Here is a 26,892-nt window from a genome sequence, read left to right on the forward strand (position 1 = left end):
ATCAATCATTAGGGACTGCTCCAGTACCTGAGGTCCCGAAAGCCTGAGAGCCTCAGCCAGCTGGTAGGAGGAGCCTTGGACACTGCTTGCAGCCAGCCAGAAGCAAGCTGCACGCTCTGCCTGAGTCCAGACCCAACTGCTTTCTGTCTCCTGCCTCAGGGCTCCTACAGGGTGACCAAATAGCCCTTGGTACCCAATGGCAAACTAAGGAACCGATACACAGGGGTGAAGGGTGTGAATTCCCTTCCCGTATCTTTGGGGGGTTGATTAGAGCGTTCATGCCGCAGACTCCCTTTATACACTGAGGACCCACAGGATGTAGCAAGTGGTGTGGCGTTTGTCTTGTCCTGGCAGCCGAGGGAGGGGACACTGCATTATAGCATACTTGGGGCTGAGCATGGAGACCTGGTTCCCTCTTCAGCCCAGATGGCCAAGCTCTGGTGACTGCCTGGTGTCCTGCCTGCTCAAAGTTCTGCTTGTATTGGCAAAACTCCTTCTGAGCAGAGCCTCTTCCTGCCAATTAATGTGACCGTATCACCGTCATCTTATTCTCCAATCTGTCTGCACAAGAAAACCCAAACGCTATAGCCTGGCTCCAAAGCTGCCTGAGCCCTGGCGCTGCCATCCTTCTCTCCGGCCTGCTGGCCCCAGGGTGCACTCCTCCATACATGCCAGGCAAGCAGCACGTGTCCCCTAAGTCTCCTGGCCTTCTCCCTCCCTGCTCCTGGTCATCCATCAGAGCTATGTACTCCACCCACTACTGACCCACAGGGTCCATGGAGCACCAAGCCAGACCCTCTCCCCTCGGTCCTACTTACAAACATACAAGCAAAGGTTCAAAATGTGCCAGGGGTGGAGGGCAGCAGTGAGAACAAAGGGCCTGGGAGCAGGTGGCCCCAGGAGAGACAATGAAATGCCAACTTCCAAACAGTGGGAAGTAAAGGCAAAGGTGGGGGAGGGCCTGGAACAGGAACTGACCCGGCTATCAGGATGAAGACAAGCCTCGGGAAGGGGACCTTGGCTGCGGGAACTGCCGGCCCGCACAGAGGGTGGGCAAGGCTCGGGCTTGAGTGCTGTGGAGGGCTAGCATGCAATGAAGAGGCAGGAGGAACAGCCCAAGGCTGCCCTTTTAGAAAGAGTCCAGAAACAGCAGTACAGTGCAGGCTTTTATACCCAGCACTTGGGAGGCAGACACAGGCTGAGCTCTGTGAGTTAGAGGCTAGCCTGGTCTATATAGCGAGCTCCAGGACAGCAAGAGCAAGGTAAAAAAAAATCCTGTCTGGGGGAATGGGGGGGGGGGGGCAAGATAGTCAAACAGCCAGACAGTGTCCGGGAGCACTCAACCTCCTTCAGCTGACCAAGATGCAGAGGAGGGGCTGAGGCATAACGTGAGCTGGTAAAACGCTTGGCTTACAATGCACAAGGTCCTGAGTTCAAACCCAAGAACCTCCTCAAAGGGGGGGGGGGAGGGGGAGAGCGCAAGAGAGAGAGCATGTGGCATATATTTATAATCTCAGTGTTGCAGAGGCAGACAGGCAGACCCCTAGAGCTTGCTAGCTAGTCTAGCCTACTCAGCAATTTCCAGGCCAAAGAGAGACCCCGTCTCAAAAACAATCAATTAATCAACAGACAAACCCTCCCCACTCATGATGTACACATGTGCCCACACACTCACACAAAACACATGAATGCACACACGAATGATGGGGAGAGAACATTAGTTTGAATTCAAGCCTCTTTCCTCTAACATCAGGGACAATGCCTGGAAGAGCCACATGCCTGGTGGGTTACAACCAGCATAGGGAGATTCTGGAGCCCAAAGGCCACCAGGTCCTACCCTTGTTGTTATTCTAGACAGGTGGCACCAAAGGTGACAGAGAGGGTTGCCACTGCTCTCTTGAGGAAATAGCAGAGAAGCCAAGAGGCCCCGGGGTACCTGTATACCAGTCACACCCATCCCCAGTGGCCCAGGAGGCAGGGCCTTGGGGGACCTTTGCCCATGTGTGTGCACAGATAACTAAGTCTCAGGCAGAGGGCAATGGCGCCAGACTATTGACTCCACATGACCCTTGGAGCAGAAAAACTGAATCACCCCAGTGATCCTTCATTGTGAGGTTAATCCAAAAGGAAAACTGACTGGGGGTGGTTTCCATGACAGCCGCCTCAAATGATTGCAATATGCACCAGGCCTACACCCTCCAACCTGCCTACCTGGGCACAAGGAAGAAGCTGACCTTAGTTCCGAACCCCTCCTTCCCCAAGGACCAGGGAGCATCCATAGTGCAATGCTCTGGAGCCATGAGGAGCATCTCCAAAACTCATTTCTTTCCATATGTGATCCTACAACCTTTCCCTGGGGATCTGAATACAGATAAGGCCTTTTGACAGAGTCCTTTCTGAGGCAGAGCCCCTTGAGTTTGCTCTACTGCACATAATAGGAGGGTACAGGGGTCTGCTTCTTGTTCCTGCAATGCACATGCCTCATCATGACATCCCTGTCCCTTCTGGGTCCCAAGCCAAACCAATACCTTCCTGTTAATGTCCAGTAGGGAAGACTGAACAAGAGTTTGAAATTTAAGCCATAGCATGGTCAAGGTCAAGTGTCAGCTTCCAGGGACATGTGGTCTTACTCTGAACTTGTGTCTCTCAGGAAGAGATGACCAAATCAGTGCTGACAGCCCCAAGTGACCTACTCCCTAGCCTTTGTCCTGAGTCCCTCAACCTGTTCCTAGGCTGGTGTCATTGTCCCGTGACTACACACACTCCTACTCACCTCCTGGGGCCTCTGCGGAATACAGCCTGATGCTCTTTCTCAAAAGGGTTGGTCTCTTCCCCAGGAAGACACATCCTGGTCTTTACCATGTATGTGGCTTCTTGCTGAAATGCGCTGTGGTAAGAATTTCCCCCAGAAGCCCCTAGCTGAAGGGTGTCATGAGGTCACCATCGCAGGCTGTGGACCAGCGATGTGTGTGCTCTGCAGACTTAAGGCTCCAGACAAGACCCTCCCTGTGAGATATCCCACAAGCACACGCGCTACAGAATATCCTTTTCTACACCCAGAGCAGTTTTGGCGGTCACTCAGCAATTACCCGCCCTAGGTTGAGGACTCTGGTGTGTCTGGGGCAGAGGGACAGGGTCAGGGTCACTCCTCTGGGAGCACTGAGCTAACTACTGACCAGACCACAGCTTTACAGAAAAATGGTACTGACAGGAGTGAACGAGAATGTGGCAACATCTGAGGCCACATTCACTCATTATTATTATAATTGTTGTTGTTATTATTATTTTACTGCTGCTGCTGCTACCACTACAATCATCATGTATATGGCTGCTTTGCCGGTATATATGCCTGTGCATCCCATGTGTGCCTGGTGTCCATGAAGTCCAGAAAAGTGCCTTGTACTCCCTGGAACTGGAGTTACAAATAGTTATGAACCACCACGGGTGTTCTGGGATGAACCCAGGTCCTCTGGAAGAGCAGCCAGCACTCTTAAACGTGCAGCATCTCTCCAGCTCCAAAAGGTGCCATCTTAACAATAACACATGTGTATTACGTGGCCCATGGATTTTGGAGGCTGGCTCCGCCTCCCGTGTGGCTTAACTCTGTAGTCCTCCCCCTCACCTGACTCTGGAGAAGTGGCAGGGCAGGAGGAGAGCAAAATCACCATTGGTGAGTCCGGTGTCACTTGACCACTCTCTAACTGCAAAGACTTGCAAGAACTACCTATGGCGGTTTGAATGAGAAATGCCCCCTGTGGTCTCAGGCATGTGAATACTTGACTCCCAGTTGGTGTCACTGTTCCGGGAGAGTTCAGGTGGTGCAGCCTTGATGCAGGAAGTGCATTGCTGTGGGCAGACTTTGAGAATAAATCCCTCACCTACTTCCAGGTCACACCTGCAGTTGAAGAGGTGAGCTCTTAGCTTCCTACTCCTGCTGCCAGGCTGCCACCTACTGCCACACTATCCCTAGGTATCCCTCACACTATGGACTCTACACTATGGAACCATAAGCTAAAATAAACTCTTGTATAAGTCATCTTGTCATGGTGCTTTATCATAGTCACAGAACAGTAACTAATACACTATCCAACCTGTCCTGGCTTCCTCGCCTTGAGGCAGTCAGGATGTATGTTGGTCCAAGTAATACAACATGAGATACTTAGGACCGGAGTGACTCTGACCGTCTCCTGCTGGAGTCATCACCACTTTCCTTACACCTGGCCTGGCCTTCCCAGACAGAGCTTGGCAGGGTCCCTGCAAGGTGTGAGCTCTGTGGGACTGGCAGACATTTCTGCCTCGAGGGGCTACACAGCCACACATGCTCCGTTGTCTCCCCAGAGAACAGCCACTGCCTGAGGAGCTGTAGGCATAGGAATTGGACACTTAGGGGCACGAGTGGGGAGTGATGACAGACTTGGTCATGAGAGGTTGTGTAAGAGCCACTCACAGGGAACAAGCAGTGGGTTCTCTCAGAAAGTCAATATTGCGCGCTGGCTCTGCCACACCCCACGCGCTTCCTAGCCTTAGTTTCCTGGTTATAAAACAAAGCTGATGAGGCCTGCCCTGAGGGAAGTAAGAGATGAAACAGGCTCAGGCTGAGTCAAGGCCATGTTAGGGCCACTCAGGTCAAAGCTTCAGACCTTGTCTCTCTCCTGAGTGGGCCTTGGAGAACTACCACACGGCAGGGACCCAGAGAGCGTGCAAGCTACATAGCAGTGAGCATCCTCGGGGCTGAGCACTGAGGCACTTCCCACTACTGCCCAGATGCTCCTCCCTGCAGGCACTCACTTTACAAACAAGCAAACTGAGGTACCACAAGGTGGAGGAGGCCCACGGCCACAGCCTCAGCCCATGAGCAAACGAGAGGGACTTCACACAGAGGCCCATGGACACAACCCCTACCCCACCACAGCTGCCCCTAGAACACAGGCAGGAGGTGAGGAGGCGCTACGACTGCAGCAGCAGCAACAGCAGCAGCAAGAGGTCTCCAGGAAGTAGGTGAAAGCCATGAGACACTCAGAGAGCTGAGGCCACCAACCCTGAACACGTGGCAGGGGAGGAACACTGTCAGCAGGATGCCTGCTGTGTGACAAGAGTCCCTTTGTCCTGGCAGAGGAAAGGATCTCCAACCTCCAATTACTGCGGATGAAAAGTGCTGGTTCAAGCACCGCGTGCCCTGAGGGAGGCCCGGGAACAGCCACAATTTCAGATTTCCGCTGATAACTTGAGTTTGTTTCATGACCCCGGAGCTGCCTGTCAGAGGAGAGAATCACGTCTGTCCACAAAAGAGGACACACGGAGCAAGTCAGCAGTGGTGACAGCAGCAGCTGCCACCCCACACGAAAGCCCAAAGGTGATAGGCCCTGGAGCTGCTGGGGAAATGGGTGGGGAGCAGGGAACATCCCTCCGGCCCATGAGAAATGTCAAGCAAGGCAAACACAATATCAAATGAAACAACACAGAGGCTTTTTCAACCAATGCAGGCCATGGTTTCAGAGGCGTTCCAGGGACCCTTCACCCCAGGCGCAACAGAAAGGGCCCATCCTGGGGTCAACGCGGAGTCACCAGCCAGAGGCCTAAAGACACAGCAACCTTACCTGGGCTCAGGAGCACCTGACCAGCAACAGACATCAAACCTGGGTTACACTCAAGACTGAGGTCCAGACCACAGCTGAGCACTTGCCCGGGAAACCACAACTCGCCAGTGGCAGAGCCGCTTCCACAGATGTCACGGCTCTAAGCTTACTTACAGCTACCCTTCTGTCCAACCCCCCTCCCCCCACACCCCCACCCCGCCACAGGCCCCACAGCGCCACAGGCCCCACAGCCAGGCATCACCACCCCCATTCACCTGGAACCTGTGCACCAGCTCCAGGGACTGGCTGTCGTTCTGGTCAGCCTCAAGGATGACATCGGTCAGCTTGTGGATGATGACGTCCAGGGGGCCCTGCTCCTCGATCGGCTGGCTGAGGTTCAGCTGCAAGGCGAGAAGACACAAGAGAGAGCTTCAGTGCCCGAGCCCACATCTGGGACACTTGAGCCTCGTTGCTAGCACCCGGGAGGGAAAGGGCGTGGGCCAACAGAGTAAGAGCCCAGCGGCTCCTCTACTCATCATTCCTAGGAGTTGAATGGATCCCATGTCTGCACGTAGGTCCCCAAAGGCAGAGAGCACACAAGCAGGGGAGGCTACGCACTGGCTGTACGGAGAAAGCATTTACTGAACATGCCTCATCTACCCAATCACAGAAACCAGAGCTCAGAGATGAAGAAAAATGACCAGGCGTGACCAGTCAAAACTCCATCTAAGCAGATATCCTTGCCTAATGTTCTAAGGCCAATGCAAAGTGGTGTTCCGGGCACGCCTCGGAACTGAAGCACTTGCATTCCACCCTGGAACCGGGGTGTGTCACTGACAGCGGGAGGAGTGCAGGAGGGCTACAGCGCTGCCTGTGATCGGCTGAGAGCTGCGAGCACTGCTCCACTAGGGAATGTGTTTGTTTTTTCAAGAACACGAGGTTGGGAAGATCAAGCCTCGAGGGAGCCAGAGTGGCCGACTGATAGTCAGCATCACCGGACCCCAAGCCAAAAGCACCTGCCAACAGCCGGGGCAGGCTGACACCACGCTTCCTGATGAGCCAGATGTCTGCCGCCAGCATGTGGCCGCCACCACCTGCACGGACAGACTTTTAGAGGCAAAGTGGCGCCAGCCTGGCACCTGGCTGACCCCCTGCACAGCCTCAGCCAGCCCAGAGGAGGCTAACCCTGATTCACTCTCACCCTTGAGGGCAGCCAGCTCCTTCCAGGGATTCAGGGCTGGCTGTGTCCATGTCATTCGTGACGTAAGACAGCTACAGACAGTCATTCTGAGGAGACAGCAAGCTAACAGGACACATACCTGTCTCCTTTTATTCCCACACACTATGGGAAGAGATATCACAAAAAAGCAAGTGGAGGCAGGGACTCTATCTTCTGCTCCATGTCCACTCTGTCCCCTGGTTGTGACAATCATATGTCATAACCATAGAGTTGCTGGCCCCTGGCAGAATCCTAGACAGGGGCCACAGCAGAAGGTGGGAAAGGAGGCAGGTCAGGACACTGATCCCGCACCTGGTCCTCATGCCACCTTCAATCCTGGTATTTCTGGAAAGCCCATCTTCCAAGACTACCCGCTATCTCTGTGGCTCCAGTTACATTTTTTGGCTGCCCTGTCCCAACAGCCCACACTTGTTCATATAACATATTCCGCCTTGCCGGTCTCTTGGGCCCTGCTCACACCTGTCGCAGATACACCCTTATTTTAACTCTTTTCTGATAAGCCTTTGGAATGTGTCAGCGCTTTCCTGCTGTCCTTAACTCCAATTTTTATGGTCTGCCAGGAGTGATGTTAAAAGGTCACTCATATTTAAAGCAGGGAGGGGGGGAGTGTACCAGAGACCTCCTAATAAGAAATCATCAAGGACTATGTTCCCCTCCCATGGTGACAAGCTTGTGTACCAAACAAAACAAACATAGGCAAGATACCAGACTGAGGAGGGGAAGGGATGCAGCCCAACTGTCTTTTGTTGTTGTTTGAAATTGGGTCCGGCTGGTCTCAGACTTGAGGTGGTCACCCTGACTTGGCCTCCCGGGTGTCTCCAGAGACCTCACAGCAAGGCTGGGAGACGGGGGTGACCTTCCGACCTTCTACGACAGAACACCAAGAACCTAGGACGGGAAAGGGGCTAACCACGTCATGCAGCTGGAAGTAGACTGAGGCCCAGGAGAGAGGCCAGCACCAGGCCCTGCCAAGCCACCAGCTGACCTGTGCTTGTCATGGCTCTGGCCCCAGCTTCCCCTGAGGAAGGGCCTCTCTGGCTCTACCTGATGATTCACCCTAGATTTTTCCCCCCAAGCCCAGCAGGATTTGAAGGGAAACAAAGAAGCTACCAGGATGAGAAGAGGCACCCAGAGCACCACAGCCATGCCTGCTAGGTTCTTCTGTGATAGGCACCACAGACAGACAGAAGGACAGTATTTCAGACCATGACAGCTATGAAGAGATAAGTGGGTCCTAAGAGTGATAGTGGTACATTCCCGAGTTCAGACAGAACTGCCACGCTGGTCTCCATCTCCAGGCCTCCCTGGACAGGTATGGGGAAGGTGGAGAGGGGTGGGGACAGTGCAAGGGCCTAACCTGTTACCAGGTATGGCATGGTTGTGTCAAGTGTTGTTGTTTTGCAAGTCAGAGGTGAATCTTGGGCCACCGGAGTCTGGAAGGACAGAAACCAGGCAGAGAGCGGCCAGGGGTCGCCCTGGGGACTGAGAAAGGAGGTGGGCATCAGCCTGAGGCCTGTAGACCTGACAACGGAGGCTGTTTGGAAAATAAGCTCCCTGCATTCCTGGCTGCTCTACAAAAGGTAAACAGTTGAGTCTGGAAGCCAGCCACCTTCCTTTGTGTATTTTCCAAGCATTTTTTTTTTTTAAATAAATGCCAATAAAGCACTTTCACAAGAAAAGCAACTTGGGACACACACATCAGGCCCCTTGTGGTTTTACTCCACAGCACAGCCACTTCCTGCCATGGCATCTCTCTCCCACCTACCCCCTCCCTGGTTTTTTGTTTGTTTGGGTTTTTCTGTTTTGTTTTGTTTTGTTATTTTGGAGACAGGGTTTTTCTATGTAGCCTTTAGGTGAACCAGGATGGCACTGAACTCACAAAAGATCTGCCTGTCTCTGCCTCCAGAACCACTACTCTTTCTTCTCTAGAGCTCAAGCTGGCCTTGAACTTGCAACCATCCTTCTGATTCTCCCCTGTGAGTGGTGGGTTAACAGGTGTGTGCCACCATAGCTGCTGGCCTTGCAGTTGCACCTCTGAGCTGTATAAATGGGCCTTTCTGCTTTTCAAGTGGCCCAAGAAGCCACCAGCATTCTCAAGGGATGGTGCCCTGAAGGGACCTCAAAAGAAGAAGGCTCAGTCTCTCCCCACTACCTTGAGAGGAGATGGGTCTCATCCAAGGCCTGAATATGGCCTGATGGGTGTAGAGAACTCCTGAAACCAGAATGCTACAAAGAGGACACCGCAAAGGAGGGTCCCTTAAGGAGAGAGTACATCACAGAAGAGGATGAGATGGCACAGCCAAAGCGCAATCTCCTCGACAGGGTGAGGATAGGACTTAAGGATAAAGTACTTGATCTGTGTCCTCTGTTCTGTTTCTCTGATCACTCCGCCCCCAGAACTTTCCCAGAGATGGTTTGCTCTCCCATTCGGAAGGGGTGTGATCTCTCAGTGAGAGGTAAGGGCATCTCAATGAAAGGCCTGCCCACTGAGGCCAGGAAGTCCATGGCTGCTCTGCTTCTAAGTCCCGCAGTCCTATGAGACCAACACTGGACATGGTTCATGTCCAGTGGCACACAGAGTTCTGAATTCAGAAAGAACAAAGGGCGACTGTGTCCCTTGTTTGACAAAGGCAGTGAGGCTCATGAGGGGCGCAGGCAGGGCTGGTAGGGTATGGAACAAAATTGGAAAACCCCAGTGGCCCTTGAGTCACCTCTGACTTCCAAAACAGCAATAATTAGCATAACCGTGCCGTGCCGCATCTGGTAAGCAAGCTAGGCCCTGACACTGTGGCTCCATCCCAGTACCAGTACCTGGAATGGGGCAGAGTTGTGAGCAAGGCCAGGAAACCCAGCTAACTCCATTATTTCTGGGTAGCCAAGTCACCTAACTATATACTGTGCCTCAGTTTCCCCATTCATAAAACAAGGAAGCTGTTGACTCTTGCACATGCTGCCCAGGGCTGTGGTGGGTCTCAAGGCAATAGCTTCCTGACTTTTTACATCTCTCAACTCATCTTGCAATGAACAGGAAGACCTCATAGGTCCCTCATGCCACCCATACCCACAGGAACACCCCGACTTCCTGTTGCTTCCCCAGGGCAACTCTCCCCATCACCATGTTGTGGATTGCTCATCAGTTTGTGCCCCTCGGGGTTCCCCACTGCAAAGCAAGTCCCCAACAAGGGGCTATGGGGACACAGAGCTGCTAAGCAAAACCCGTAGGCTATGGGGACACAGGGCTACTAAGCAAAACCCCTAGGCTACGGGGACACAGGGCTGCTAAGCAAAACCTACCTATGGCTTCCCAGAGGGTAGGATACAACCTGCCTTCAAAGTTCAGAGGCTACACCTGAAGCTGGAGTGGGAAATCAGCCAGGTGCAAGGACTGGCTTTTGAGGCTGCCACCTTCTCAGAGCCTCAACTGTCCAGCAGCACACATAGCGGCTGCACACCTGGCCAGACGCTGCTCAGAGGAGCAGACTGGCTAGATATAAATAGTGCAGCGTGCACCTGTTATGTGACACCGTTTCACACTCGTGTTAATGGTGCTTTGCCAACGTTTCACACTCATGTTGATGGTGCTTTGCCAATGAGTATGGCATGTTCAACAAATGTCAGCTGCTGTATCGCCCTCTCCTTGCTGTTTATAGTATGACCACCATGAGACCACCACCAGCCCCCCATCCCTCTGGTGGCACGTCATGAAAACTCAGCACGGGCCAGAGCTGGACATCTGCAGAGCCTGGGGACTAGCACTGGCTCCCATTAACATCCTCAAAGAGCGTGCTGCCACACCTCAGCTCTCTGTGGTTGTAAATGACAACTGTCACCCACACGGTGCTTACCGGAAGCTACACGCTGTGCTCCTAACAAGCGCTGACTACACGGGGTGCAGATGAAGACACTGAGTCACACAGAGGTTCAGCGACATGCCCAAAGGCATGGAGTTTCACGATATGGAAGCCTGGGTTTCTCTCCTGCTGACACTAGACGTCTGTTCACGCCAAAGGGCACACAGGGATTTCTTCCGCCTTTCCTCCCAGCATGTGGTCCAGGAGTTTTCAGCTGTGACTTCAATGGGGACCCACCACATCAAAAGTTTAGCAAGGCTGAGTGGGGCAAATGGCCCCGATCAAAGGCCTGGTGCGAGTGGCCACGCTCTGAGAGGCCTGGGATCTAGCAGAAGAACCAGTCTAGTAGACAGAAGTAGGTCTCCCAGTCTGGGCCTCTCAACAATAGGCCCCAAAAGGCAGTAGGATCTCTCTGTGGGTTTGATTCCAAGAAAGATACTGCCATCCTGATGGCCTCTGCCCCAGATCAAAGAGAGAGGTTGGTGCTCATCTTCCCTGACCCACATCCCCAACCCCCCCCCCCCCAGGGCTGTTCCCAGGGACTAGGGAGACAGGAAGCAGCATCAACTCAGTTAGGGCAGAAGAGTAGACAGCATCCTACCCCAACGGAGGGCTAAGACAACGGCAGTGCCTCGCGGCACCAACGTCTGAGAGACCAGGAGCCTACTGCAGGTAAAGTGCCAAGCCTGGCTTGTCAGGGTTGCCGGAAACCAAGCTCTGACTCTAAGATCTCCAGGAACATTCTGAGAGGTACAGAGCCACCCAGCAGCACGGCTTCTGAAGAACTGTACTGGATAAACATCTTCATTTCTTTCAGGACAGTGCATGCACACACACTAACCCTTTTAAAAGTGAAAGTCTTTATTCCCATTTTCATTGGTTTTTTGAGAATTTTATACAATGTATTTTGATGATATTCACCTCCACACACTCCTCCCAGATCCACCTCGGACTCCCTACCCACCCAACTTTACTTGTTTTTAGCCCATCAAGGACAGTGGGAGCTGCCCATATGCCCTTCCACTAAGCACGGCCAAGCTACCACTTAGAGAAAAACAAGTCTCCTACCCCGACAGCAATCAATGACCAATAGCTATAGATGGACTTTGTGCCTACCTCCCCTCTCCAAGCTGGAATTTTATAGAGCTTGTGGATTTGACGAAGCCTGTAGCCAGCCAGAAGAACTTGTCTTTTGTGAAGAGATTCCACATAGTCCTAACTAACAACTTGTCAGGTCACCTTGTAGGAGAGACTGTGGCCTGGACAATGATGGTGGCACCACACCTTGACCAAGACTGCTCAGCTTGCAAACCTTTTTTAAAAAATTAATTTATTTATTCTGTATACAATGTTTTGCTTGCATGTACATCTGCAGGCCAGAAGAGGGCATTAGATCACATTATAGATGGTTGTGAGACACCATGTGGTTGCTGGGTATTGAACTCTGGACCTCTGGAAGAGCATTCAGTGTTCTTAACCTCTGAGCCATCTCTCCAGCCCAAAACTTCTTAACCACTATTAAAACCTGACCCTCAGGTCAGGACCCTGAGGATGGACTCTGGAGGGGGCAGGAGTGGTCACTGGACTGCTTTCTCTTCCTCTCCATGTGGGCACAAAGAATAAGTCTTTCTCTACTTTTTACTCCTACTTGTCTGTCTAATTGGCAGGTAGTGGCCAGGTCCAGCTTCTTAAGGAAGCTAGAATCCAGACTGTGATCCTCACAGCTCCAGTAACATTACAGTCACTTAATACTTACATTACTTACATTTAAATAAAAAAAAAAAAATATATATATATATATATATATATATATATATATATATATATATATATATTTTATGTGCATTGCATGTATGTCTGTGTGAGGGTGTCAGATCTTGGAGTTACAGACAGTTGTGTGCTGCCATGTGGGTGCTGGGAATTGAACCCTAGTCCTCTCTAAAAGCAATCAGTGCTCTTAACCCCTGAGCCATCTCTCCAGCCCCACCAACACTTACATTTAAATCTGAACAGGGTAAAGAAAAAAAAAAAAAAAATAGCATTGAGCAGCAGGGGATGATTGTCCAGTCTGCTACATAAGCATAGCAGCCTGAGTCCACATCTACAGTCACTACATAGAAGATGGGTACAGCAGCACACATGTGTGAGCCTAGGGCTAGAGGGAGGAGTTAGGGAGCCAAAAGATCCCAGCAGCTCCCTGGCCAGGCAGCTGAACTGAATCACCGAATTCCAGGCTCAGTGAGATCCTGCTGCAAAAAATAAGGTAGAGAGTGATCAAGAACGATAGCTGACACCTACCTCTGGCCTCCATGTGCACAAGGACACATGTGCGTGCACATCTGCATGCTCACATATAAGCACAGACAGACAGACAGACAGACACACACACACGGGCATACACAGAGAGACAGGAGACGGGGGAGAGAGAACAAAATAGTCTTAAGAGTTGCAAAAGCATAGCTGGGCATGGTAGCACACACCTTTAATCCCAGCTCTTGAGAGACAGAGGCAGGTGAATCTCTGTGAGTTCGAGGCCAGCCTGGTCTACATAGTGAGTTCTAGGACAGCCACAGCTCTATAGAGAGAGTCTATCTCAAAAAAACTAAAAAAAAAAGAAAGAACAGCAAAATCCCAGTGCCTGAGGGCCAAGTTAAAGAACAGATGGAAAGCCTACACGCCATGTGTCTGTTCAGAAAGCCCACTCTCAGAAGTCTAAGGAAAATGCCCCTGTGGACAAGTACAGTCCCAGAGCCCCTGTGAGAAGACGGGGGCTGGCTGAGTGTCAATGTGCCCACCTCAAGGAGACATCTGGAAGCCACCAAGATGGCAGCAAAGAAGTCCCAGTGGAGACAGGGAAGTCCCTGTGGGAAACAGGAAATAGAGAAGGTGATCTGGCAGGAGCAAGGCACAGGACAGCATACCCCCTGGTTCATCAGAAACCAGGTGTGATGAGCTCTGGCTTCGGAGCAAGTGGTCCATGTCCACCATTTGGGAAGAGATTTAATGAGTGAGGGCCGTGGAATATTCTCCCTCTTTCCCTGGAGACCCTGATAACCTGAACCTGTCAACCTAGAACTGTACATGTACCTGACTGATGTGACAGGAAGGTCCCCTGCTCCATTTCTCCCTTCATTTACGGAGACGAAGGGCTTGTTAGATGCTAGCAAACGGCCCCCCATTGGGTTTGGATGAGCTTTTAAAGCTACCATTTGTAATCTGGATAGAATACAGCAACAGAGATTTATCCTGTAACGGAAGAATACTTCCTGATTCTTAGACTCATTAGGCAGAAACCTTAACAAGCCACACATGAACCTGGCTGTTCTCCAACACCCAGAAAAGCCCCCAGAGTCTCCTCCACCTGGCCATGAATCCCTTGATGGCAGCCATTCTGGCCACTTTGGCTATTCATCTTGTTACTGTTCACAGTGGCGTCCATGGGCCCAGAACAGAATGATGGGAAACAACCCCTCCCTATGTCACCAGGCAGTCTCTTCCTGTCCTGAAGAGACACACACAGCACGTGCTGGCAGACAGAGATAGACAAGAGCTGGCAAATCTGTACCAACATGCAGGGGAGCCACAGGCCACATCTGAATGGCTTTCTGTCCTGTGTGCTGTGAGACGAAGACTGGAGAAAGAGACTCCCAGGGTCCTCTTGCCTCCACTCCTCCTGAGCTACCCAAGGCATGAGGTGGCCCCTCCAAACAAAAGGGCACCAAAGGATGAAAGACTGGGGCTAAATGTCTGGATGCATAAGCCCCGGCCTAGGGAGAGTGCACCCTTCACCCTCAGACTAGGTTCCTCACCTGCAAAGCAAAGGTAAGGAAGCCTCCTTCCATAGTGCACACTAGAGCCCAGACATCAGGCAATCCCTCTGAGCAGAGCCAGCCCACCATGCAGATGTCAGCTGCACGGATTTCACTAGCTTCAATTTAATCCCTGTTGGCTTGGGCCAGGGCGATCCAAGTAATCCCTTCTCCAGAAGTACAGGAGCCCAGCCCCGTGCCAGGTGCTGAGCTGAGCAAGTCATACATATTATTTCCCTAATCTCCCACACTGAAGCAGCTGAGGCCTGGTGAGGCGAAGAAGATTCCAGAAGGCAAAAACAATAAACTGAGTTTGGACAGCCCAGTAAGCAAGGGGAATGGCCACCCTCAGGTTCTGTCTAGTTTCAAAGCTCCTCTGCTTTCCTCAAATGGTGATAGCTAGACACTTTTCGTAGAAGTGACAGGCAGTGACAACGTAACCAAAGATTATGTCTGAGGTAGGAAGGACAGTGTCTGCCTGGGCATCTCGGCCACATGGGTCTCAGCAGTCTTACAGCTCTAGATTCTGAAACTCCAGTAGGAAGAACCAAAACCTCTCCAGCAAAATCCTATTTTCTGACCCCTCATCAGGAAGCACAGAGTGTACACACACACACACACACACACACACACACACACACACACACACACACACACACATCCTACCTCTGCCCCCTCCCCTTACCCCCACACCACTCCATACACAGCACTGGGACTCTGGGTTTTTTCATCCTGCTGGCAAGCCAACACACAGGACATTACTTATAATCACCCAAAAGTGATAAATTGAATCCACCGAGAAGGGATGTGGTTAGTGATCAAAGCTGCCATAGGAAGGCTTAGGAAGTGATCCAGTGTAGTGTTCTGTGGAGTGTATGGGCAGAGGGAGACTACAGCCACCAACCAGCCTGGGCCCAAAGCAGCTCAGCCTACCCCAGGGGACTGATATAAGTGATACTCCCCCTAGAGAGAGTAACAGGGGTTCCTTGGGACAAGGTGAGATCAATCTTTTCATCCTGTGCTACGAGAGTTTCACGTCAGTGTAGTAACTTGCCGTGTGTAGAACAGGTATAGAAGCAAAGAGGTTTGGATTCAAATCTAGCTGGTAGCTAACACCCATTGAGAGCCTGCTCTGTGCGCCAGACCCACCTGTAAGCATGCCGCACATAAAGTATTGCATTTATGGGGCGGCGGGGACCTCTCGCTGGGACCCTGCAGTGGCCTTTGGATTCTGGTGACTGGGACTACAACTGAGGAAGAAGGGCAGGCAGCTGTAGGCAGTGACCTTTAGCCCATCTTAGCTCGTTTCCTCATCTGTCTGATGGAGCCCTGGAGTCCCTTCGGACATTCCTCACTGGAAGAGGCGATGTTGGCAAGGCTTCAGCAACAAGGCAGCCCAGAGCAGGCTCTCAGGAGGCCTCACCCGTAGGAGATGCCAGCATGTGTCCTGGGCTTCTCTGCTTTCATCCTTCTAACACGTCATTAGTCCCAGTTCTTGGGGGAACTGCCACTTCCAATGACAAACAGGACGTGTCTTTTGGGTTCAGGGGCCTGGCCATAATGGCGGCTCCCAGGCGCCCTCAGCCTCCTTCTTCAGAGGAACTGACACAGCCTGGCTTGGCCAGTCATGCCCACTGTGAGCTGCAAAAAGACTTCTTGGCCTGTGTTTATGACCTCTCTGAGTCCTGGGTCCTGTCCCTCCCTTTGGCCTTGCATGGCCTGGAAGTACCTGCTTGCACCAAGGCAGCAGACATACCCTGACAGGAGAGATTTGCAACACGGCCCACGCATTCGTCCTCCCATCCACCCCTCCACGTGACAGGGACCACTCCAAACAAATGCTACCCTATCTCGCACTGAGTGGAATGAAGTCTGAGATCCCTCTCAGTCATTGGGTCAGTCATAAAAATGTCACTGCCTGGAAGGGGCTGGCGCAAATGTTTTCTGACCACAAATTCAACTACTTTCTTGCAGCCATAACTTCTGACCCTCTGCCTATATTCTCTCCCTAACGCTCGCACTTCTGGACCTCTGTGCTGGGCTTGGGTGTGTGTGTCGGGGGGTGCTTCTCTGTGGGTCCTACGAGGGAAGTTAACAACCCCAAGAGTCCAAGGTAGCTCAGGAGTAAGTTGCAAGCTCTGACCTACCAGGGAAAGAAAATCTGCGGACCAGCCAGGCGTGGTGGCGCATGTCTTTAATCCCAGCACTTGGGAGGCAGAGGCAGGCGGATCGCTATGAGTTCGAGGCCAGCATGGTCTACAAGGCAAGTCCAGGACAGCCAAGGCTTACACAGAGAAACCCTGTCTCGAAAAACCAAAAAAGAAAAGAAAGAAAGAAAATCCCCGGACTTTCTGGGCTATGGAGCAAGCAAGCAAGGGCATGGGAGCCTGGCTCTAGCCCTGTGACAGTCCCTAGAAAGGAGACACAGCATGGAGTATTCAGGAGGCCAAGAGACTTTCTACAGCCATGCTCACTGCAACCCTAGCAGCCATGATCCTAGAAGCTAAAGGAGCGATGGCTCCCACAGACACAACAAAAGAGGCAGGGCGAAGTCAGCCCGGCTTGCTGGCCTAAGGCTTGTTGCTCCAAGCCAGCCATGCCTATCAGGTGACTGACTCTCCCTCTCAGCATCTACCTAGAAGACTGAACTGTCCTACACACATACAAGAAAGGACAGCACAGGAAGCAATCCACACTCAAGGCCTCAGCTTCCTCAACATATCTGACTGTCACATAGTGAACGCACGATTACGGCAAGGCGTGAGTTTCTGAGCTCCCCGCCAGATAAACTCAGAACGGGCCATAGAAACGCCACTCCATACGGGGCTGCCCACTTCCCCTGCATCTTCCACTGTGGGATGAAGATGGATGCAACCCTCCCAGAGGCAAATGGCAACCCCTGACCCCCTTCAATAATTACCCACCCTCTGCAGCGGCACTCAAACCACACCCATCCTAGCTCACTAGGAGGTGGAGAGACTGGGGTCAAGGGAACACTCCATGCAAAAGGATGCGTGTTTGTGCTCAGCACGCGCCTGGAGCACACGCACAAAAATAATAAGCCGGAAGGGTGGCGTGTGCCCACCTGACGAGCGCTGAGAACAGCAAGTGCTCACTAGCAACAACCCTCTTTGCTTCAGCCCTTTGTCTAACACACACATATAAAGGAAACACACAGCCCTTCACCATTCACCCACAAAAGATGGCTCTTTATTCTGTCCTGCTTTTCCTGAATCCTAATACCGCCCCTGGACTGTCGCTTTGTGCAGGCATTGCTCAGGCAGCGCACCGCAACACGACAGGGAGGGTGTCGGGTTACAAAGAAATATGGTAAAGCCGGGGACCATCGAGGGCCAGGGAGTCAGGGTGCTTGGTGGGAAGAGCAGACACTCATCACAGGAGGCCTGACCGGAGTGGAATTGGCTCTGCAAAGACAGTGCGTTCAAGCCCTCGCCTCCATTACTCCAGAATGTGGCCTTTTCTGAAAAAGCCACTGCACATATAATTCAGATGGCATCATGTTGGGAGTGGTGTAGACCCTCAGTGCAGAAGAACTGCTGTCCTTGTCAGAAGTGGACATTTGGGTGTCTGCGCACTGGGAGAACACAAGTTGACAGTGAAGGCGGGGACCAGGGTGGCACATCTGCGGTCAAGGCTACCAGAGCTCCAGAGGCTTCGGAAGGGGCCTGACACAGATCCCACCTCACAGCTCAGGAAAAACAGCCTGCACCTTGACCCGCACCACGGCCTCCTAACTATCGGGGTGTCCCATTTCTGTTGTTTACGTTACTCAGACGGTGGCGCTTTGTCACAGCAGCCCCAAAAAGCAAACGTGGACCCCTCCAAGGAAGTGGTGCCTAAGTGAGACCTGAGCAGAAGGATCCAGGTGAGACCGGTGCATCTAGGTGTCCTGAAAACAAGCAGTGTGGGTGTGAGGAAGTGGGAGGGGAGGGGGTTGGAGGGGTAGTCTAGAGGCTTAGAGCTGAGGACATGGAATTAAAAGTTGGCTAGCCAAACATGGTAGCACTTATTAGCCTAACACTCAGAAGGTAAAGACAGGAGGACTTCCTTGAGTTTAAGGCCAGCCAGTATGATACAGAGAGACCCTATTTCAAAAAATAAGAGCAGGCCAACAAGATGACATAGGGCTTCCCACATGAGCCTGGTGACGTGAATTTGACCTTCAGGACCCACATGATAGATAGGAGAGTACTAGCTCCTGAAAGCTCGCGTGCACATACACACACATACGTGCGCGCGCACACAAACACACAACTAATAAAATATGTTTTAAATAACCTTTAGATTTTATTATTTTCTGTGTAGGAGTGCTTTGCCTGCATGTATGTCTGTTTAACATGTGTGTGCCTGGTGCCAGAAGAAAGGGTGGACCTCCATGTGGGGCCAGGAATTGAACTCAGGTCCTTTGCAAGAACAACAAGTACTCTCAGCCACTGAGACAACTCCCCTGCTCTAATAAAATATTTTAAATAAAAAAGTATTTTCAAGGTCTGGAGAGATAGCTCAGAGGTTAAGAGCACTGGCTGCTCTTCAAAAGGTCCTGAGTTCAATTCCCAGCAACCACATGGTGGCTCACAACCATCTATAATGAGATCTGGTGCCCTCTTTTGGCCTGCAGATGAACAGCAGGCAGAGCACTGTATACATAATAATAAATAAATAAATCTTTTTTTTAAAAAAGTGCTTGCAGCCAGGTGGAGGCAGCATATACTTTTAATCCCAGCATTCGAGTGGCAGAGGCAGCTGGTTCTCTGACTTTGAGGCCAGCCTGGTCTACAAAGCGAATTCCAGGATAGCCTCGGCTACAGAGAGAAACCCTGTCTCAAAAAACCAAAAACCAAAAGAAGTATTTACAAGTTGGTATTCCAAGGGTGGTGGGAAGAGGCCAGTGGCTCAGCAGGGTGTCAGACAAGCCCTGTTCTGAGGTTACTCTGTGAGCTGCATGAGCCAATGCACAAGCTGTATCAACACTGCGCCTCACGTACTACATAAGCACACAGTGCTTACAGTGGTCACTTTCCTAGCTCCATGGAAGAGGGGGCTGAGGTAAGAACCTCAACACTACAATGCTATGAAGGCGGCAGTGGGCAGGGGATCTCTGTGTGAACCACCGTCCCTTATGGCAGCCTAAGATCTCAGCTTGAAACTGTGGGCCCAGATGGGGTCTAGCTCTAAGGATCTGTTGCCAGTCCTATCCAGATCCCAGCTCATGCTCCAAGCTTCCTCCCTTCTCCTCCGTTCTGGCTTCAGGCCCAGGATGGTTCTCTGTGCTGACAAAGGAAAACATCTCAGTGTCTCAATGCTTCCTTTATCTCCATGTTCCTCCATAACGGCAAATGGCAGCCCTCACCAAAGCCACTGAGAATTCTCCAAGCCCAAAATAATCTCCTTTTACTCTCTTTAACAAGAAAGAGCGAAAACTTTGGAGTCTAAGTTCTACAAAGCCTACATGGATTTCTTCTGAAGCCCCAGGGTAGTATTCTCTCTATATTCATTTCTTTCCAAACCAAAGACAGCATCCCTTGTGGCAGTTTCCAACCCGGTATTTGACATAATATCAAGGAGTATTAAAGGTCTCCTATAATGGGCTGATGCACTAGAGACAGGTGTTGCTGAAACCTGCCTGATTCACCTGGAAGAATACCAGACAGCGAAGCAGAATTCAAAGACATGTTAAGATCCAGCTAAACCATCTGCCTCTCTAGGAGGTGAAGACCCCTGTGGAATATACATGCACATATACGTATGTCACACACACACACACACACACACACACACACACACACACAGAGAGAGAGAGAGAGAGAGAGAGAGAGAGAGAGAGAGAGAGAGAGAGAGAGAGAGAGAGAGAGAGAGAGAGAATGCTGCTAGAAGCTTCCAATTAGCCATATCCTGGATGACTGTGTCAGCTTGGCTCTAGCTGTGACCTTGGCAAATGACTACGATTCGTGGGGAGGAGGGTGTCTGCTGACTGTTTGGAAACTGGGGGCAACCCGTGACAAAGACCAGCAACAATTGTATACTCTGGGAGGCCAGTTCCTCCCCCTGGAAGTGGACATGGGGCCTTTGGCAAAGGCCCTGAAGGATTCTATCTCACTGGTCATCAGTGTGAGCCACTAAGAAGGGATGTCACCAGGGATGATGACAAAAGATGTGCTTTGTGCCCTGGGTCATCACAATTGACCAGGCTTGAGGCTCTCTAGGTTTACAAAGGACGTCCACATACTTACTAAGGGCCCCAGTTTACACTCAGAAGCCTGTGACTACGTGCAGGACCTTGGTTGGTCTCACTAAGCTGAGGGCAAGCAGGGGTGGTGGGGAGGGGTTCTCAAGGGTGATGCCAAGTTGTACTAATGGCACCAGCAGGGCTGCGCCTCACAAGGACTTGGCAGGGTGTGCCACAGACCCCCACAGGCCTCACTTCAATTACAGAGATAAAATTTTCCTGCGGTGGCTTCTCATCCGACACCCTAACAGTGGCCAAACTGGTGCAGTGAGCATACAGTAGCTGCAGGGGAGTGAGGCCCAGAATGGGACTGTTACAGAAGCTATGGGGTACGCGGTGGAGCAATCAGGGGTGTCCTTCTGGGAGGGTACTGTGTCCTGACTAGACTGATCACCGGGTGAGATGCCTGGGGGAAGAAGGAATGGCCTGCAGGGTAAGGGAGAGTGGCCGGAAGGTCTGCACGCAGCCAGGATGGATCTGGAACAAGAACACAAACAGAAGTGGAAGAAACAGAAAGGGACAGTGGAGCTGAGGACACGCAGTGCCTGCATGGCCAGAGCCATGGGCTGGGGACAGCGAGGAGGAGCTCGGAATTTTGTTCCAGTCAAGGGGTGGGGGGATAAGGTCTGGCCCATGGCCTTTCTCCATTGTCAGAAACTGAAGAGGAGTGGGCTCTGGCGCTGGGGTGCCAGGTTCCTATCCAAATGTGAAGGCCCAAAGTAGTAGACCAGTGCTTTCCAGTTTCCTAACCCCTGGCCTCCTGTGGCCCCTCTCAGAATCCTTCCCCCATCACACTGGAATGAACTGGGAGGTGGCTTCAGTCACACACCACCCGCTGAGACCAAGAGTCTCTTTGGCAACCACCCTCCAACGCCCTGCAGAAGCAAGCTGACTATGGAAAGTCCACGCCATCAAGGGCAAAGCCATCGCACTCACTGGGATGCAGACAGGCTCCCAGGTTTCTCAATTCAGACTCAGCAACTCTCCTTCCCCAAACCTTCCCCGCAGATCCTCTGGAGGCCCCGCAGCTGCGTCAGAAGGTGACCCCAGCTTCTCCATCTAGTTCCCACATGACTTCCTTACCCACTTGTATGCTTGTGGGAACCCTCTCCTAGAATGGAAACTGAGGCAGGCTCTCTCATAGCTGGCCATCTGGGAACCTGTGCTTTCTCCCGGAGGGCACCGCCTGTTGCCTGGATGCCTTGGGACCTTTATGTCATGCAGCTGGGGATGGCTCAAGGAATGTCTGTGCTAACTTGTAGACATGTACTGGCCCACCAAGAAGAGCCAAAGAGAAGTGAGATGGGGGTCTTAGCAGTGGGTGTAAGCAGGGACAAATGGAGTTGCCCAACATATAGGGGCAGTGGACAACACCAAAGCTCAGGGGTTTGTACTATTGGGCCCAGTCTCCCAGGTACCCTACATCCCAACACTCTGGCCCTCCGGTCACTTTGTCACCTCAGCCTGGCTAGCTTCCCCTGGACCAGGAGGATTGACAAGCCCAACCCCTGGCCACTTTGCAGGCTTCGATCCAGTTCTGTGGCTTCTCTAGGCCTTTCTCTCTGCTCCACCGGGCTCTAGGGTATCTAAGACAGCGACCTGCTCTCCTCTGCCCTCCACCCTCTTTGAAACAAGCTGACTAAGGGGTCAGCCAGCTCTCATTTAGGAGGCCCTGGTCACACTGTGTCAGTCTCTCATTCACACATAGTAACCAGTGCTCACTTCATAGCTAGCACCAGGGCAATGGTGGCAGGATCGCGGGAGACATGGTGTGTCATGGGGCAAGGAGGTAAGTGAATATAGGGGCTCACCATGAATGGCCCAAGGGTATGGCAGGAATATGACAGCAATTCAGGCTGGGGTCAAGTCCACTCAGCGGAGGTGGATATAACTGAATGCCTTCACTACAAAGTCCCAAATAAATATTGAAATGCTGTGTATGAAGCCAGAAGGAATGTGAGGTCAGCAGACAGCCCGGGGGGAGGGGGGTGGGGGGACGGGCAGCGGGGGGGGGGGGGGGTTGCCTGGGAAACAGGAAGAAGGACCACAATCCCACATGACTGCTCCGGACCCTAGTGAAAAGGAAAGAATGGTCAAACAGGCACATCCAGGGCTGTTGTGGGGAGCACAGCTGACAGGAACTGCTGCCTGGCAGCACCACATACTACCAGTCCTACTTGGCACCATGAGACAGCAAAGGCAGGGTCCAGGAGCCTGGAGTAGCCGTCTGCCAGAGCCTTCCCCTCAGTTACTAGCCCCATTGTTCCCTGTAAGGAACCAGCTGAGGAGAAGGCCAGCACCTTGGGTCATGTGCGTAGTGGACCTGAACATTCCAAATGCTAGGACATGTGCACGTGGCACTAAGCGGCCACTTTGTCCCAGCTTGCGTTGAGCGCTAGGGAGCCTAACTCAAAGCTTTGTCCTTCCTAAGTAACATTCTTAGAGTCTGGAATTATTAGGCAGCTATGCTGGGAGATGTTCACCAAGCCCACGCCCAACTTTGCCCAAGTGAATGAACCTGCCCCTCCCAGAAGGACCCATGAGCCGGGAGGACGCACTCCTGGCCCATGTCCCTTGCACCAATCTGTAATGGCCAGGGCTCTGAGGCAAGTTCTCTAAGGCCGTATGAGAAGAACTGCAGGCATCTCTCGAAGTTCAAGATTAAGTTCAAAGATGCCAAGAAAGCAAAGGATCAAAGTGCCTTTAGGCTTCCAATGTCAGCGCCTGTCATACCAATATAACCAAACCAAAATATGATGGTCACGATGCTGGCGGGGATACAGACCCCCATCTGGCCCTCAAGACCTGTCCCTGCTGGTGACAGTCTCCCCGTGCTCCCCACCCCCAGCCTACCCCCAGCTTTCTGAAACCCATGTGGCTCATGACTCATCAGACTCAGGCCTGGACCAGCTGAGGGCTCTCCCCAAGAAACACTGCCTTATTCTGCTGCTCTGGGATCATTGCTAACAACTAGCTGCCTTCTCCACTCAGGGAGGCGGGCAGGTGGGGGAGGGACCAGCTAAGAAAAACCTCTCGCTGTAGAGAGGGATTAGGGCTGAAAGACACTAGCAACCATGAAGGACAGAAGAAGGCTACCTGTTGCCACGGGGTGGGAGTTCCAGTGTCCAGTGCTAAGATGCGGGGAAAACTTCAGGACACAATGCCTCCCTCTGGCAATAGCCCTACAAAGTCAGCAACGCTCCTGTTCTGCTAAATTAATGAATGACTCCTGCTTGTCAGGGGAGTCTGCGCAGCCAGGCCACCAGCCAAGAGGGCTGCCCTGCTCCCCGCCAGGTAGCTGTCGCTCTGGGTCCGGCAAGTCCCAATTCCTGGGGATTATAGAAGCTCCTGTCAGGAGCAAACCTCCTAGCCACCTGTTTTGTCCTGCAAGAAGCTATCGTGCTGACAGGAAAGGACATGCCCATCATAGCTGCACGCCTTTAATCCCAGCACTAGGGAGGCAGAGGCAGGCAGATCTGTGAGAGTTTGAGGCCAGCCTGGTCTACAGAACAAGTTTCAGGACAGCCAGCTACATAAAAGAGATCCCTCATGTCTCAGAAAAGGAAAAACAAAACAACAACAACAACAACAACAAAAAAAAAAACCAAACAAAAACAAAAACAAAAAACCAAAAGAAAACAAAAACCAAACAGGTCATCACTTCTTTACAAAGGACATCAGATCCCACCTGCATGGAAAGGGGACCACAACAATGTTGATGAGTGGACAGGACAGAACACAGATAATAAGCCTTCTCTTCAGAGATAGTTGTGAACCAAACTCATACCGACTTCTAATGAAAATTCAAAGTTTACTAAAAATTATTAAGAGTATTTTAAGACCCACAGAGGTTGGGCCACACAGTGGGAAGGAAAAGGCAGCCAGAGACTAAAAGCCAACAAGGCCTTGGGGCCTGGCTCTAGGCCCAAGTAACCTGGACTGATACATATTATACCTTCTGTGACTACTTGGGTGATCATCTACAGAGTTGGCCAGTCCTCCGAGGCTGGGCCTCAGCACACAAGGTTGAGATTCAAACCCACTTCCAGTTAAGGGCAGGTCTGAGGGCTCAAGCCCGAGAGGCATCAGGTGCCACTTCCTCTGCTAGCCTGGGGGTAGAACCTGCAGCTTCGCCTGAGTTACTTTTCAGAGTCTCTGCCACTGTAAGGAAATGCCGCTTTAAAACGCTGTCTTTTTCTCCTTATCAATTTAACCCATATCATCATAAGGGGTCTAAAATTCCCACTTGCTCATACTAAACAATCTCAACTTGATTTCTGAGGCATTTGATAACATTTTTAATATATCCTTCCAACTCTTTTACCCGCCCCCCCCCAAAATTGGAGAGGGGGGGGATGACAAGTTTGGATGCCACTTTTAACTAACATGCTATAAGGAGCAGGTTCCAATGCTATTTGTATCTTCCAAAGGACTACCAGCAAAAGGTCAACACAGTGTCATTTATTGAGCTAATTCCCACTATTTAACATTTGGCTGCTTCTAACTGTACAATTATAATAACACAGGAAAAGGAAATTACACCCATATGCCCTTGTTAGAGGGGAAAGAGAGTAGAATGAATTTAAATCTGAAAAAGCACTTTCCACAAAGGACCAGGCTCTGGCAGCCACCTGAAACCTGGTCCCAGGGGAAAAGGGCGTTTCCCTCCAGGGCAGGCCCGAAAACAAGGATATCTGAGAATTGGTCCAAAAAGTTATGGGCTATCCCCTGCCTTTTTTCCCACCTGAACTGAGACCTTAGGATGCCTGCCTAAGTTTGAGAGTAAATTCCCTGATTCCCCAGACCCCAGCTCCTGTCACCCCCAAATGACATACATCGTCTGCCACAATGCTTAACAGCACAGACTTTCCTTCTCTTACCCAGCGAAGCCAAGGTTCTGGTTGCCATGGTTCAGTGCCCACCTACCTCCACCTTCAGACCTTGCCCTTTACTCACGGCTGTGCCTAGAAAGGTTCTCCCCAACCTTACCCTCACAACACTGCCTCCTCCTGTCAGCAGGGGGAGAGGGTCTGGAAGAGGCTGGAGCAGGCATGGGCCATTTCTTCCACTCAGACCATTGGCCAGATGTTGGCATATCTGAGAATTCCAGCAGTGTTGCTTTCCTTGGGGACATGTTTTATAAGCTGCTATCTGTCTCCATTAGCCAGAGGGAAAACACAACACCAGATCCATGGCCATGTTATAGACCAGGGAATTTAGGATTTAGAGGACCTCTATGGGGGGACACTGGGACCAGCTGGGTTCAGACTGACTTCGCGAAGCAAGGCTTGCTTTTCCCTGTCAAAGCAGTGTCTAGGGGCCCACGATCCTCTTGAGGTACAAGGCAAAGCAGGACATGAGAAACACAAACGCGTATTTGCCCACCAGGAGTGCAGAGTGAGTTCTAGGTTAACCTGAGTGCACAGCTTCCTGTCCACTATCCCTGCCCAGCCATCTCACACACCAACGACATCAAATTCCCCCGAACGCCAACTCCCACACCGCCTACTCCTGCCTCCCTCCGAGGGGTCAGTGTGCAGCTCCTCTAGCTCTCTGCCTGCTTGCTGCACCCTGCATCTCTGAGGGCCATTTAAATGCCCTCTGCACTCTGGGAAGCCGGAAGCCGTTTGGCACTCCCTGAGCAGGAAGTGGCTCTGTGCCTACCCTGGACCACTGCCACGCTCACTCTCTGTGACCGGCCCTCTCGGGGCAGGCCTATGACGTGGTGGGAACCAGCCAGGCTTGGGAGGCAGAAGAACTAAATACGGCACTAGAGGTGACTGCTGGCCGGCTGGCCGGCCTGGGAAAAGGACAATTTACTACCTCCCCAAAGCTACACATCCTTACCTGTATAAAGGGCAGCTCAGGCCCACTTCACGAGGTATGCTATAGGTCAAAAGACACAGCCACCCCAACCCCTCCCTGCCACCTATCCCAATCCATGCAGGATGAGCAGGCTCAGTGTGTGGCATGCCTCAGAGCCGGAGCCCCATACCCAGAGGAGTCCCCTCCTCCCAAGGCCCCAGCACTCACACACTAGTGTCATTTGCATTCACAGTGAGGAATGAGATTCAAAGAAGCTACTGGGCCAGGGTGAGGCTGGCAAGCTGAGATGTGAGGAGGGCTGACCCTGCTCCATGACCTCTGTGAACAAATGAAGCCCACACTG

The 26,892-nt window shown here is 51.9% G+C and overlaps 1 protein-coding gene across 1 annotated transcript in view; it reads right to left on the reverse strand.

The window, feature by feature from the left end:
- Itpk1 (inositol-tetrakisphosphate 1-kinase) overlaps positions 1–26,892 on the reverse strand; it is a 141,540-nt gene that overhangs the window by 49,593 nt on the left and 65,055 nt on the right. The window contains exon 3 of the mRNA XM_051150728.1: positions 5,852–5,977. Coding sequence (XP_051006685.1) covers positions 5,852–5,977 — 126 coding nt within the window. The remainder of the gene's footprint in view (positions 1–5,851; positions 5,978–26,892) is intronic.

This window comes from Acomys russatus, chromosome 1, assembly GCF_903995435.1.
Source record: "Acomys russatus chromosome 1, mAcoRus1.1, whole genome shotgun sequence".
Classification (NCBI taxonomy): Eukaryota; Metazoa; Chordata; class Mammalia; order Rodentia; family Muridae; genus Acomys; species Acomys russatus.